The sequence below is a fragment of the Melanostigma gelatinosum genome (genome assembly GCF_949748355.1).
Source record: "Melanostigma gelatinosum genome assembly, chromosome: 22".
Classification (NCBI taxonomy): domain Eukaryota; kingdom Metazoa; phylum Chordata; class Actinopteri; order Perciformes; family Zoarcidae; genus Melanostigma; species Melanostigma gelatinosum.
The window spans coordinates 18,235,503-18,250,309 of NC_136655.1; the positions used below are offsets into that span (position 1 = coordinate 18,235,503).

The following is a 14,807-nucleotide window of genomic DNA, read 5'->3' on the forward strand; positions in this document are numbered from 1 at the left end:
CCTTAGAGCAAGTAATGTTGATTGAAGTCAATTCTTCAAATCTGTTGTTCACGTGTTCTGACTCCAGGCTTTAGTCACATTCAAAATGCAAACACACATAACTGCATTTGTTTAGTTGGCTGCAAGATTTTAAAGAAAATATAATCAACATGATTTAAGGTATTTAAAGGGTAAGTTTACCAAAAAACTGGAATACACCTCCTCTTGTAAATAAGACACTAAACACAAGTGAAGTTGAACAGTCCAGTTACTTCATTTAAGACTCACAAGAAAAAACAACAACTAAAAAGCACAGGCAACCAGGTGACGGGTGAGAATTACTTTTATTTGTTTGTCCAATTCACTGAATGAATGTCAACGACCGACAGCTGAGGAAAGTTGCACGTAACGCTAGTCATTGTAGCCGACAAAATCAATGACTACAGATTAGAAAGTCCATCTTTTAATGGTTAAATGTAGCATGAGCCCAAACAGAGCATGTTTTAAATATTTCTTATCATTTCTATTGTTTAACTTATACAAAATGTTGTCTTATGATATTTTTTTCAAATCTCTTTTGGTGGAGCTTGGCTAGCAGTTTCCCACTAACCAAGACTAAACTTGTCCTGGACCTTTGTCTGTACTGGAACTTTTTTATTCCGTTATGGTCTTATTGTAAATAGTTTATAAACCACAGTTGAAGAATTCCGTTGAAGAGACAACAGTTAAAGTTTCAAATCAGGCTCCTCTTTGATCAACATCATGTGATCCTGACAGAAGTAGTTAATAACAGTTATGAACTTTGAATCATAGATGTTTAAACCATTAACTGCCATTCAACCAAGCACCCCCTCACCTCTGCATGTGAGTAAACACACACACACACACACACAATCCAGAATCCTCAATCCCTATCCCCGCCCTGTCTTTGCTTTTCTGCTTTTTCTCAACTGTTTTTTTTTTTTACCGATCCACCTTACCTCTCTTCGTATTGTTTCCTTTCTCTTCATCCCTGATCCCCCTCCAGGTTCCACCACAGGGCTCTCGGCCACGCCTCCCGCCTCTTTACCTGGCTCTCTGACCAGTGTCAAGGTTCCACAGAAGTCCCCGTGCCAACAGAGGGAGCGCAAGTCATCGTCCTCGTCTGAGGACCGCAATAAGATGGTAAGACATCGTTACAGATGTTGCCATCTTTCTGGAGTTCATTGTCTGCGTGCTTGTGTTGACTAATGCCCTGTGGAACAGAAAACCCTGGGGAGAAGGGACTCCAGTGACGACTGGGAGATCCCAGAGGGTCAGATCACTCTGGGTCAGAGGATAGGCTCTGGGTCATTTGGAACTGTCTTCAAGGGGAAGTGGCATGGTAAGACCAATGCTATACAAACACATCAGTGAGCCACACTGTTGCACTGCACAGGTTCCTTTATTACCATAAACACACACACTGTAGTTTCATTTGACTCAATCCCACACAGACCGTCCTGCTGCCACAAACACTCACTACAGCTAATGTGGATCAGTCTGCCACTGAAAGTAGTCCCAGGCAAATGCACTATTTCCTTATATTTGAGTAGCTACTGCTAAAAACCACAGTGACCAACTGTTTAAAGAAATGAGAGCTAAACTATATTTTCTGAATAAAGTAGGCATCTCAATTTCACCAATTTATTCTTGCCGTTTCAGACAAACATGCTATAATGTTCTGTCCTTAAGACACTGCAAACCCAAGTGGCTCCCAGGGCCCTTCACAGCAGCCCACTGCTCTACTGTGTAAAATGTCCGAAACAAGTAATGAAATTATAAAGTAGCTGTACACCTGAACATATTTTAGCTCAGTAGGTTTAGGTGAGAGCTCACCGTGGAGGGCTCTGGAATTTTGCAGTCACATTTTTGAATATTTTTTTGTCGTCCATCTCCTCCCAGGTGATGTGGCAGTGAAGATGTTGAACGTCACTGCTCCCACACCACAACAGCTTCAGGCCTTCAAGAATGAAGTGGGGGTCCTCAGGTAACTCTTCAGTTAGCTGCACCTTTTTACTTCCCTACAAATGAACATGTTATTACTCAAGTGTCTCCCTTTAACAAAGAAAGTGCTGCAGTTCTGTCTTCTCATCAACCTGTTTCTTTGCACCAGGAAAACGCGTCACGTGAACATCCTGCTGTTCATGGGCTATACCACCAAACCTCAGCTGGCCATCGTGACCCAGTGGTGTGAAGGCTCCAGTCTGTACCACCACCTGCACATCATCGAGACCAAGTTTGAGATGATCAAGCTGATTGACATCGCCCGGCAGACTGCTCAGGGCATGGAGTAAGTCCTCCCACACACAGAAAAGCATTTGCCATGTGTGAAATTGGTCTCATCACTTTTCTCTTCTCAGTTACCTGCATGCCAAATCAATCATCCACAGAGATCTGAAGAGCAACAGTATCCTTTTAAAACATTTCACTCAATCAGTTTGTCTTAAGGCTGAGGCCTTTTTTTCCAAATTAAATTCAAATCAGCTGATGATGGAGGGATGGAAATATAACCTCCATCCTTATGCTGCGTTCACACCAAATTCATTGCGCCGCGGATTCGCATCATTCGCGCCACCAGTCAAAACGCCGGGGACCATTTGTGTTCATTCGAGCGACTCGAATGGAGAGGGGGCGGGGCTTATCGCCCTGAAAGCAGTTCAACTGTCCGCCATTAACCATGAAAAAAATAACCTATTCCTGCTTAGTACGTGTTGTGGAAGTCACAGATATCCCGGGAAACTAAACGCCGTCATGTCTGGTTCATAATATTGTTCAGAGGAGCTCCGTGGATTTTATCGAGCTGTATTCACTGTGTCTAGCAAGCCACAGGTTGCTGTTTACTACAGCTGTATGAACACTAAATAAACTGATTTGGCTGTGATTCAACGGCAATAAACCGACAAAAAGGGACTCCGAAATAACTACGTAATGATGCCGATTTGTAGGCTACTTGTCTTCTCAATGGAGCTCTGATGGATCGGTGCTAGGCTATGCTAACATTGTAGCAGCTCCACCAACACTCAGACTAACGTCATCTAGACGTAAATACGGCAGCGTCGATTCATTGTTTGTACCGTATGGTTTACACACACACACACATAGTTTGGTCCGGTCTCTGTTGATATGAGGTATCGTAGAGCTCTGGGTGAACACAGACGGCTACAGGATTCATTTCCTGATTCAACAACGGCAGGAAGTCAGTGACGACAGGGGGAGCAACTCAACGCTGATAGGCTATCGCGCCACAGCGTCACGCCAATATTTTGCAGGAGTTTCAACTCACGCGTTTGGGGCGATTTGGCATTTGACGCGAATTTGCGTCAATCGTGCCGCAAATTTGCGTCAATCGCGCCGCGCCATCGCAAATTCGCGCCGTGCCAGTCTCATGGCGTCTGTGCATAGATTTTGTATGTAATCTACTCGCGCGAATAATTTGCGATGCGTTTGGTGTGAACGCAGCATTAGAACGCAGAAGTCCTACTTCTGTTGAGGAAAACTCCTCATGAGGAGCGTGTAGCAGCCAGCACACGTGGTCCTGATAGCTTTTCAGGCACACGGCGCTAAAAACGTTACCGAAACTGGTTTACCGTCGGAAAGGATTTTAATCCTGCTGTTGCAATTACAGTTATGCAATGGTGTACATTAATCTTTGAAATATTAAACAATTAACCCCCTTTGGAAAAAAACTCTTCTCCGTCCCAGGAGAACACGTCTTCCCCAGGACAGCTACCTAATAGAAGAGAAAAAACGCTTGACTATATCCCTCCCTCATATTCATTCGCGACTCCTCCCCTTTCGTCTATCTCAATTTTTATTGGCTACCTACGCTCACACCTCAGTAAACGCCTGTCTACACATCTCGCTCTACCTGCAACAAACACATTCAAATCCTGTCAGTTATGACTTACTCCCTTCTATAATCCTACAGTACTTTATATTTATCTTAATTATGCATCCCCAAAACCCTTATGATTATGACTAATTATGAATCTTAATTATGAATTATTAAACACTATTATATCTACTAACCACCCCTGTTTTTGCTCAAATTTCTTACAATTCCCCCCTAACCCACAGTTCACTGTGAGTTAGTTACTCGAATGTAGTAAGTTACTCAAATATTGTTAGTTACTCAAATGTAGTCAGTTACTCAAATGTTGTTAGTTACTCAAATGTCCCTGGAGACCTCCCCCCTACTCAATCCAGGGAGAGGCTCCCTATCTATCTAAACAGAGGCAAACAATTCATGCATACAGATATCATTTCAAGTATTTCTGTTCAGTCCGTTTCAAAATTGAGTCCGTAAAAAGGAAGACAAAAAAGGGAAAAATTTAATCCGTAAAAAGGGAAAGATAGAATCCGTAAAAAAGGAAAAGATCGAATGCGTTGAAAATCACTGCCTTCCATGTCTTGGGGCTGGCAGGATCAGGATACAGCCTGTAGGCTAGAGAACACATACTGAGAAGCCTTGACTGTTCTTTTACACTTGACTAAATTACATTTCTTAATCTTTACACCCTAAAATCCCATTATAACCCATTAAACAAAAATAAAATCTCAAATTACTCATCCAGAACAATCAGTCTATTTCCCAAATTTCCAATATCTCACCGGATGTGTTAGAAGTCCATCTGGGCCTTTATCAGGTCCTTCAGGATCTCCGAGAGGATGGTCAGGAACCGCTTGTGAAGTTCCGCTATGGCACCGCTGGTGGCCTCATCTAGACTGTGGCCATCAGAAGCTCCAATTCTCCCTCATCCTCGACACATAACTGGTTGCCCTGGACTGGTGTCAGGCTCATCGTTGAAGCAATAAACCCCTGTAGAAGTCCACGGATGCAAGGGAACCCACATCCACAGACGACTAGGAGGCCTACGATGACAACACACAGAGTAATTACGATTGACAAAAATGTATGTTTCCACTTGCCAAACATACTCTCCAACCAGTCGGTGAATGGATCAGTGGCACCAGAGTTCTCCGCTAGCTCTCGGCTGAGTGCTGTCAGTCCCTCCAGAGCCCTGGTCACCGATCCATCAGGAGCTGTGTTATTTGGAATGAAAGTACAGCAAGCAGTCCCAAACATCTGACAAACGCCACCTTTCTCTGCTAATATCATATCTAATGCCATTCTGTTCTGCAAGGTCATTAAACTAGTCTTCGCCAGCTGTGCATGCAGTCCTGATATGGCATCTCTGGTGAAGTTTACAAAACGCTGTTGGTTATAGTAAATGTAGTTGATCCAATCGACATTTTTATTAATCGTTACCCACCAGAAAAATGCAGATTCAAAACCGGCAGCTATCTGATTTCTGGCTTTGAATTCATCCGGCACCCCCCTTGGCACTCCTATGCCATCTATGTATACTTGGTCATCGAAGGCTCCCTTCGGGCTACCAGCATCTCTTTTGGATCTTCTGTTAGCATGTGGGCGTGGAGAGATGAGTTCTCTATAAGTTGCATCATTGACAGGCAAGATATAGAATGGTAATATAAGTTGCACCAACGCACATCTACCTGTCCAATCTTTAGGCAGGATTGGATATATGGTTCTTCCTCCACACCACCACCATAAATCAGCTCTGGGTGTTGTCTGTCTTAACACACTGTTATATAGATAGTCGCTAGCATTGTGACTGTTGCTACAATTTGCTTCAATAATACTGCCTACATTGGGCCCCATAGCTGTATCTGAGACTATACAATCAAATGGACCCTCTGAAACCTTGAACAGAGGTGGGGTATTATATTCTACAGGTGGGTAATCCCAGTGCAGCCCCTGACAAGTGTGATGGAGGGGCAAAGTGTCATCAGTAAACAGAGTTAAAATACAACTAAATTCAGGGCTTAGGGGTCTAAACCTTGAAGGAACTGGTGTTGCTAGGGGTCTAGGTCCTGAACACACAATACAATCTGTACTTCTCTGACTTGAAGCCGTATATTGTACCCACCGGAGCCATAAATTCCCATCTGCCATTCCAGTTTCCACCCCCGGTACCTCATTCTCTGCATCAGTCGTATGTCGAACCTGGTCATCCATGATCTTTTTGGCAGGCTTAACAATAATCCTAATAAGCCCTTGTGGAGCAGGACTATCAGTAGTTGCCTTTCCCTGTACTACGTAAAGTCCTCCGTCAGTCAATTTTGGGTCTGTTAAGGTAAGTCTTAAAGGATTACATCTACCCACCCCTTTTCTACACATGTGATAAGAAGCTGGGGCATTTAACATCTTTAGTCGGTCTTTAAGACCTGGGTTGGGGTCTTTTCCTAAACCCTCGCCACCTGTGTTCATCGTTGCCCATCCCCAATCTTCACAATCACAGTTATGATACGATAACAGCTTACCATACTTATTTGTGGCGGGCCCACACTCGTCAGTTATGATGCACAAGGTCTTGGACATCCACCCGTAGGTGTGTTCATACCTGGGACAGGAAACTACTTCACAGAAGTCGAACTGGACCGTTGATGTTGTACCTTCTTTGAACGTAAGAGTGAGAGTTACATTTTCATAGGTGAGTGTCGTCAGAGAAGCCTCTCTACGTGGTCTGAGATCGGTTTGATTAGTTACTGAGGCTAAATTTCGAATCCTGATGTAGTCATGCATGTGTTCTGGCTCCTGTCTGTGGTTAATTCCCCATACTAAGAGGGAAACTACTGAAATCAGGAAGAAAGTAATTACAGACTTCCATAACCTACTGAAGCTAGAGTCTCCCAATGGAAGGCCTCGCTTAAACTGTGGGGGAAACGTCATTGTCAGTACTGTCTAAACCCTCTTTTGAGGTGTCTTTAACTTCAAATTTTTCCTGTCTGATGTTCAATCCTGTCTCTGCGAGTGTCTCACTCGTTACCTTCGCTGCTGCACAGTGAGTGAGGTGGTGCCAAGTAGCTCCAGTTTTACCTTTCACCTTTACTGCATGTGAGGTTGCCAATACTACCTCCCATGGACCGGTCCACCTTGGTTCACTCCACTTGCGCTTGTGGACTTTTATCCACACCAGACTGCCTGGTGACACGACAGGAGGCGGCTTCCTTTCGTCAGCTGCTGCTTCTGCGTTTGTCACCTGAGAAAACAAAACTCGGCTCATGTTAGTTAGCGCTCTTGTGTATTCCTCAATTTCTAAAGTTAGCAAGTCTAGACTAGGACCATGACTACTGGTCCGTGGTGGGCCAGACATAGGTCTTCCTGTGAGTAGCTCATGTGGTGTTAAGTGTGTACTATTGTGTTCTGTATTTCTCATGGACATTAGTGCCAAAGGCAAGGCGTCTGGCCATTTGATAGATGTGGTGTGACAGATTTTAGCAATTTTCTTTTTAAAGTTTGATTAGCTCTCTCCACTATTCCCTGAGATACTGGATGATAAACTGATCCAAACCTATGTTGGATTCCTAGACACTTCTCTACCGCTGCTAAGTGTACGTTAGCAAAATGAGAGCCATTGTCTGAATGTATAACTCTCGGGAGACCATATCTCGGAACAAGTTCATTCCTGAGCCACTTTACCACTGTTGCACCATCTTCATTTCGGCAGGGTATTGCTTCAACCCATCGGGAAAACCGATCTATCATTACCAACATGTATCGCAACCCTCTCACTCTGTTGTCTGCTCCCATGTCTGTATAATCAATACAAATTTCCTGGAAAGGAGCTCGTGGTACAGGATAGCTCCCCATTGGGCACTTATACACTGGTTTGTTATACCCATTACAAGTTGCACAGTTTGTTACAAAGTTTTCTACCATTTCTTTAGAATATGGATGCCACCAATGTTTCTCCAACGCTGCACATGTTCGCTTTTTCGACTCGTGAGATGGACCATGTGCTTCAATCATTAGTAAGTGTACCAGCTCGGCAGGAGCTACCATTCGTCCATCATGAGACCTCCACAATCCTTCCCTGCAGGATGCTCCATGAGCTAACCACTGGGAATGCTCATAAGCACCAGCTTTTTTCTGCAACAAAACAAGGTCACCTTCATCCGGGGCTTGCTGTGGCTCGTTTACACTTATTACCAACATTTGTGTTTCATTACCAATGTACCCTCCAGCTCTCTTAGCTGCAAGGTCAGCTGCGTCGTTACCCCTTGCTTCTTGATCGTCCTCCCTCGAGTGACCCCTGCACTTTATCACAGAAATTTGTGCTGGCAGCATTACAGCATCCAACAGATTCTTCAGCGCCTCATGGTGTTTGACTGGGGCTCCTGAACTCGTCAAAAACCCTCTTCTCAGCCATTGCGGTCCATCCAAGTGTACTGCACCATGAGCGTATGCAGAATCCGTGTAGATGTTTACTCTTCTGTCCTTGGCCAAAGTAAGGGCTCGAGTTAGCCCTATCACTTCTGCCAGTTGAGCTGAAGCAGGTTGAGGAATAATTGCTGCTTCTGCCTCCACCAATGTCCCATCAGGTAGTTGCTCCACTACCGCGTATGAAGCCACATTACCTGTTGGTCCTCGATAACAACAGCCGTCACAAAACAGTGTCATCTCTGCATCTGGATCTTTTTCTCCTTCCAAGTCTGATCTTAACTTGGTCTCCTTTCCAGCCATTTCTGCACAGTCGTGGGTGCCTTCATCATTTGGCAATCCAGTTGCCATATTTACTCCCTGTGAGGTGAAGGATAAGTGGGGCTGTGTCAATGTGTCTGATACCCTAGCTCCTCTTGTAGCTGTTAGAGTAAAGGCTTGAGTCTCTAGATAGGCGACTACACCATGCTGTGTGTGTATTTTCAATGGGTGGCACATAACTATATATGCTGTCTTTTGGACAGCCCTGACTATTGCTGCCAAATGTCTGGTGCAACCTACCTGTCCTAGCTCTATGGGGTCTAGTTTAGAACTATGGTAAGTCAAAACTGCTCTTCCCTCTCTCCTCATCTGATATAAGACTGCGTTTACTACCCCCTGTTTTTCCCCTACATCTAAATGGAAGTCAGATCCATAATCTGGGGCTGCTAATGCGGCTGCCTGAGTCAGACACTGCTTGGTCTTGATGAATGCTTCCTCTCCTTCAATTGTCCAGATCAATTCTGCCTTCAGGTTTCGGTTACCCACTTTAGTCAGCATGTCACGCAGAGGCTGAGTGAGGTTGACATAGTCTGGCACGTAGCTTCGGCTGTATCCAGTCAATCCCAGAAATCCGAGCATTTCTTGGACAATTTTGGGTTTGGGGTAGGTCAATGCCGCTGATTTCTGTTCAGGTGAAATCTTTTTCTTGTTTCCTGAGAGTACTCTTCCCAGGAATGTCACCTGTCTTCTCCCAATTTGAGTCTTCTGTTTTTTGATCTTGTAGCCACACTCTGCTACTCTCCTTAGCACAGCTCCAGTTGCTGCCAGGCAACTTTCTGCTGATGGAGCTGCCAACAGTAGATCGTCAACATATTGTATTAGGGTCACTCCGTCTGGCAGTTTCAAATTCTTCAAATCGTCTTTCAATGCTGCATTGAATATGCCGGGGCTGTCTTTGAACCCTTGAGGCATTCGGTTGTAAGTATATCTTTGGCCTTGAAATGTGAATGCAAACATCTCTTGACTGGCAGGATCAAGTGGCAGACAAAAGAATGCGTTTGCCAGATCCAGTACTGTGAAATACTGGTGTTGTGGGCTTATGTTCTGTAGTGCCACATATGGGTTGGGCACTGCAATTCCTTTCGTCTTTGTGGCTTGATTTACTTCTCTTAAATCATGTACCATCCTCCAACCTTTTCCTCCAGCTTTGGGAACTGGCAATATGGGCGTGTTCCAATGAGATTCTGCTAATCTCAACACTCCTGCTTCAAGCAGGCCATGAATGGTGGCTGTTATCCCTTCCACAGCATCTTTGCTAAGACGATATTGTGGTTTCCACACCGATGGCTGTCCAGATTTCTTTTCTATGGTTACCAAATGGTGTGGAGTGCAGCCGACATCATAGTCGCCTTTTGCCCACAGATGTTCTGGCATTTCATTCAACAAGTCTTCTGCTGCGGGGTGGTCAGTCAACTCACGGCCGTGATGTCTTTCCAATTCCTGCCTCTCCGATACTCCATTCTCCCTGCTGCAATGTGCTATTTTCCAGATTGTCTTGTCTGGACTGTGATGAAGTAGCGGTGAGGCAGTGGAACACCAGTCTGTTATTTCCTGGGCTCTCTTCATCATCGGTCCTAGTGAGCGGGCCTCCTGTCCTGCTGCTATGGCTAACGTGACATGGGGTTCACTCTCATGGTGTAGTTCATACCATTGTGCTTGAGTTTCAGTGAGTTCACAGTGTGCTGCAACTCCTTCTGCACCCACAAAGATGTCTGTGATCCTGATCATCTCTTGCACTCCTTCTCGTTCTTCCTCCCGTGCGTCAGCATATTCTTCGTCAGGTGCCCTCAAGTAATTATAGGTGCAATGGAATGGGTCAATAGGGGAACCATATGCTCCCTGGCTGTTGATCCATGGCTTCCAGTCTTGGTATGTTTTGTTGACACACGGCTGTTCTCTCTCTCCTGGCACCAGCCTGGTCCAAAACACTTCAGTCTTTTCTTCTGCTTGTTCAGAATTTGTCATGAAGAGAATTCTTCCCCCATGTGTCTGCCATGGAGTCAGTGGTTGACCTTTGAACGTAATTCTAAGTCCGTCTGCTGAACATTGAATTTCAGCTCCAACCTTTGTCATCAAATCTCTTCCCATTAAGTTGACAGGGCATTTGGGAGAGTACAGGAATTGATGAAGCAAACATTGTCTTCCTAGTGTGGTTTCCAATGGTGTTGTGAATCTCTGCACCTCTGTTTTTCCCGAATATCCAACCGTTCTCATCGTTTTATCCGAGAGTGGGGGTGTCTTCCCATTTAGGTTTCGTAAGCATGAGGCTGCGGCACCAGAGTCAACCATCATCTCTGTGTCAACTCCGGCAACGCTACAGGTCACCATTGGTTCTGTCTGAGCCCTGTAAACCACCCATGCTTCTGGATCTTCTGGGCCTCCTCAGTACTCACTCTGTTGGTGAGCCTCCTCCCATTGTCCTTGTGACCTCATGGGCATCTGTTGGCGGTGAGGTCCCATGATGGGAGGTGCAGGTGGTCCTGGCGGACCTGGTCTTGGGTACTGCTGCCGCTGAGGTGAGAATGGAGCCTGTCGTGGTGACGCACTGAACTGCATTCCTCCTCCCATTTGCCTTGGGCAGTCTCGGGCCCAATGGCCCCATCTCCCACAGGTGTAGCATTCATCACTCCTGTCAGGGTTTTCTCTGTTTCCTGGTAGGCCATATCCGCCTGCTTGGTAAGCTCTGCCTCCTCCATATGCTCTGCCTCTGTTGGATGCACGTGCACGTCCTCTGCCTCTATAGGGCGGAGGCTGGTAGTACTCCACCATGGGGGCTGGCTCTGCTGGAGTTGGTGGCTGCTGGGCTTCTGCAGCTATCATCTGTTTCTTGGCCTGAAGTTTTTTAGTGAGTTCTCTGTCAGCCTCTGCTAGTTGAAGTTTCAACAGTCGCTGCGTCATTCTCTTTATGTCATCTTCTCCACTTGTCTCCTCCGCTACATGCCTTTGGGTGTAGTGAGTAAGGTGTTCTCTCCACATGGCATCAGTCATGTTACTCAATCCCACTACTCCATGCAGCGCTGTTTGTACTGTTGGGGGCAGGCCCTGCTGTACAGTGTGCCGCCATACAACAGTGGTGGCCTCATCGCTGTCATGTCTCCCTCCTGTGGCCATAAACCACTCTACTTCAGCTCTTTTCAGATACTGATGTGTCTCTTCCTCTGATTTTATCTTCAGTCCAGAAAGAGAGTTCATATTGGGTTTTGTGGCCCAGATGCCCCTCATTGCTGACCAGAAAACTCCTCGGAAGTTGTCAAATGAGGTTTCATCCCCCCTATTGGTCGTTCCTGTACTTACTTCCAAAATATTCAGTTGGGCTGTTCCTTCTGTGCGGATTATCATGGCACGGATGTCTCCCAATGCCAATTTATCAGCTGCTGTGAGTTTTTCAAAGACACGGATCCACGGATTGGCTCCACCGGCCAGCGGTGGCAACGCCTTTTCCAGTGCGTCCATGTCTCGATGTCCCCATGGCACAAACTCAGCTTGTCCGTTGGATTTTACCAGCAGGGGGTACTGTTGGGTATGGGCTAATGGTGTCATCTCACCTCTTACAGGATAGATATGATCTCCATAGCGCTCTGGTTGCCTCCTGTTCCTACTGGATCGTCTGGCAGGTGAGCGACCTCCATCTTCTCCTTCTACTCTCTTTCTTCTGTCCTCATCAGTGTCTTCATCGCCACTGGTGATTGCTGTCCGTCTGTTCTCGGGGGTGAGGAACAAGTAACCTTTTGCTTTATACTCACCCATCCTCAGATTCCCTTCCTTTTCCTCTTCACTTTTTTCCTGTCTTCCTTTCTTGCCTGATGTCAATTCATGATGGTTTCTTGACCACTCTAGGTCCCAGATAAGCTGTTTGTCCACCCTTTCATAACGTTGTTCCAGGGGCAACATCTCTGGAGCTTGGATATCACCGAAGGGCCCTGAGGTCTCTCCTTCAACTCTGCCCCCCATTGCCCCTTGCTGGTCATGGCAACTCTCTGGAGTACTTACCTTCACTCCTGTCCTGTCAGTCTGTGGGCTGATGTCTTCAAGCTCGTTCCCAGACCTGCTTCCCTCTTCACTCTCCTCTTCCATATCCAATGTTCCCCCTTTGACTCTGTAGATAGGTGCTTGGATTGAGGGATAGATTGTTCTCTTCACTTTCACATATGGCGGGGGCGGTGAGGAAAGCCCAGTCTGTCCATGTGCTTCTGTCAGCACTGACGGGTATACTGGTGTGTTGCCAGGGGTGTCAGGTCTGGGAGTGGTGGTGGATTTGAAGCCAGCCTCCTTCAGGACCTCAGGTAGTCCTACTGCATCTGGAAGGGTGTTCGGGTCGACCGCCTTCCAGTACGTGAGCAGACGCTTGGTATCTGCACACCTCTTTTCTTCCATATTGCGGGCCCTGCTCCTACCTAATTTGTTCAGGCGACTGGCTCCCACATGATCTGCAACAGCGTTGTTCCTAGCCTTCGCAGCTTCTCTCCACACTTTGCATCTGTGTTCAGCCGTGGGTGCCGTCACCGTTGGAAACCACCCGTTCCTCTGCCACTTCTTCAGATATTTTCTCATCTTCTCCCATTCCTTTCCCCTCTCTTTGGGCACCGTTTGGTCCTCCATCCTTTCTCTGGCTCTTCCCAACATTTCCTGAGCAGTTAAGACGGCCATTCTATCTCCTAGGTGAGCTCAACGTTCACTCACCCGTCGTAGCACCGTCCCCGTCAAAGTCGATTCTTCGGAACTGTGTAAATTAGTAAATGTACCAAAATTAGTCAAGACGGGATACGTGAAGAAATTTTGAACCAAAATTGAAGCTAGAACTCTTAAACAAATGCAACACCTAAATCAGAATCAAAATCAGATCCTAATTCGAATTCAAAAGGTTTAAAATCAAAATTACGCTTAATTAAAAAATCAATAATTAATCAATAAAAAAATCAATTAAGATTAAGATTCCAAATCAAATTTAAAATCGAAATTTAAATGAAATTAAAAATTAATAATTAATCAATTACTAAAAGCAATAAAAAAATCAATTAAGATTACGATTCCAAATCAAATTTAAATGGTTTAAAATCGAAATTAAAATGCAATTAAAAATTAATAATTAATCAATAAAAAATCAATAAAAAATTATCAATATCAAAATTCAAATAGTTCAAAATCAGAATTAAAATTAAATAAAAAATTAATAAGTAATCAATTAAAAAAGCAATTAAAAATTATCAATATCAAAATCCAAATTCAATAACTGTATTCAAAACATTCAAACAGCAAAGCCAATGTAAGTCAAACTACAATTACAATTCACACTGCAATCATTGACACCTCAGCAACACCACACAGCACAATAATAAATCACATTTACTACTGAATCACTATTAAGTTCAAGAATTGAAGGAGCACAACTGAAACCATTAATCTTTGTTAAAATGCTGAATTAAAACCAAAGTCAACAACTAAAGTTATAATGCTTAATTAAAACTAAAGTCAGGATGTAAGCTCAAAGGTCATGGACAATGAATCTCTAAGACTGTTTTGTGTAATTTATCTAGGAAGCCACTGGGTGGCATAAAACTATGCTGTGATTGTCTCTCTAAGCCACCAGATGTCAGCCTGTTTTAGTACTAATGTAATGACAGATTCGAAACACTAGGTTTATTATTATTAGTTACTCCTCCTGGCCGCTAGTTGGTGGAGTTGCTTTCTGGCGTTTTCTTCTTCTACGTTTTATCTACCTTCCTGTTTACATTCAGCCTTTGCCAGCAAATATACTACGGAAATGCTAACGGAATATGCTAACGGAAATGCTAACAGCAAAAACGGAGCTTCTAATAGAGCATACGCACACACAAGTTTCACCAAAATCCCACACTTTATTTTCACTCATACGCCTTCTGTCTCCTCTCACAATCCAGCAGTTATTTTCTTTACAAGCACTTTTATTTTTCATACACAGTACAATAAACCCGGAGCTACGTCGTAGCTAACGTTAGCTCCTCATACAGCTGCCACAGATCATGCAATGTTATTCATCATTTTAAACGTATTTCCACGCTGCTAAAACACAGACTAGTCACACGTATTATTGGACTTATTTATTCATCATTTTAAACGTATTTCCACGCTGCTAAAACACAGACTAGTCACACGTATTATTAGACTTATTGTCCGGTTTTATCACCCCTTAAATCCTCCGGTTAACAGGCTATTAGCTCCTCCAGACCCGGGTTCATTGTTACGTTTGATCACGAGTTAGAAA

At 44.6% G+C, this 14,807-nt stretch overlaps 1 protein-coding gene across 3 annotated transcripts in view; it reads left to right on the forward strand.

The window, feature by feature from the left end:
- braf (B-Raf proto-oncogene, serine/threonine kinase) overlaps positions 1-14,807 on the forward strand; it is a gene marked incomplete at its 5' end in the record, with an annotated part of 62,747 nt that overhangs the window by 26,385 nt on the left and 21,555 nt on the right. For all 3 annotated transcript variants that reach the window (XM_079294639.1, XM_079294640.1, XM_079294638.1), the window contains 5 exons: positions 1,007-1,143; positions 1,225-1,342; positions 1,903-1,987; positions 2,114-2,290; positions 2,361-2,407. In XM_079294639.1, the coding sequence (XP_079150765.1) occupies positions 1,007-1,143; positions 1,225-1,342; positions 1,903-1,987; positions 2,114-2,290; positions 2,361-2,407 (564 nt within the window). The remainder of the gene's footprint in view (positions 1-1,006; positions 1,144-1,224; positions 1,343-1,902; positions 1,988-2,113; positions 2,291-2,360; positions 2,408-14,807) is intronic.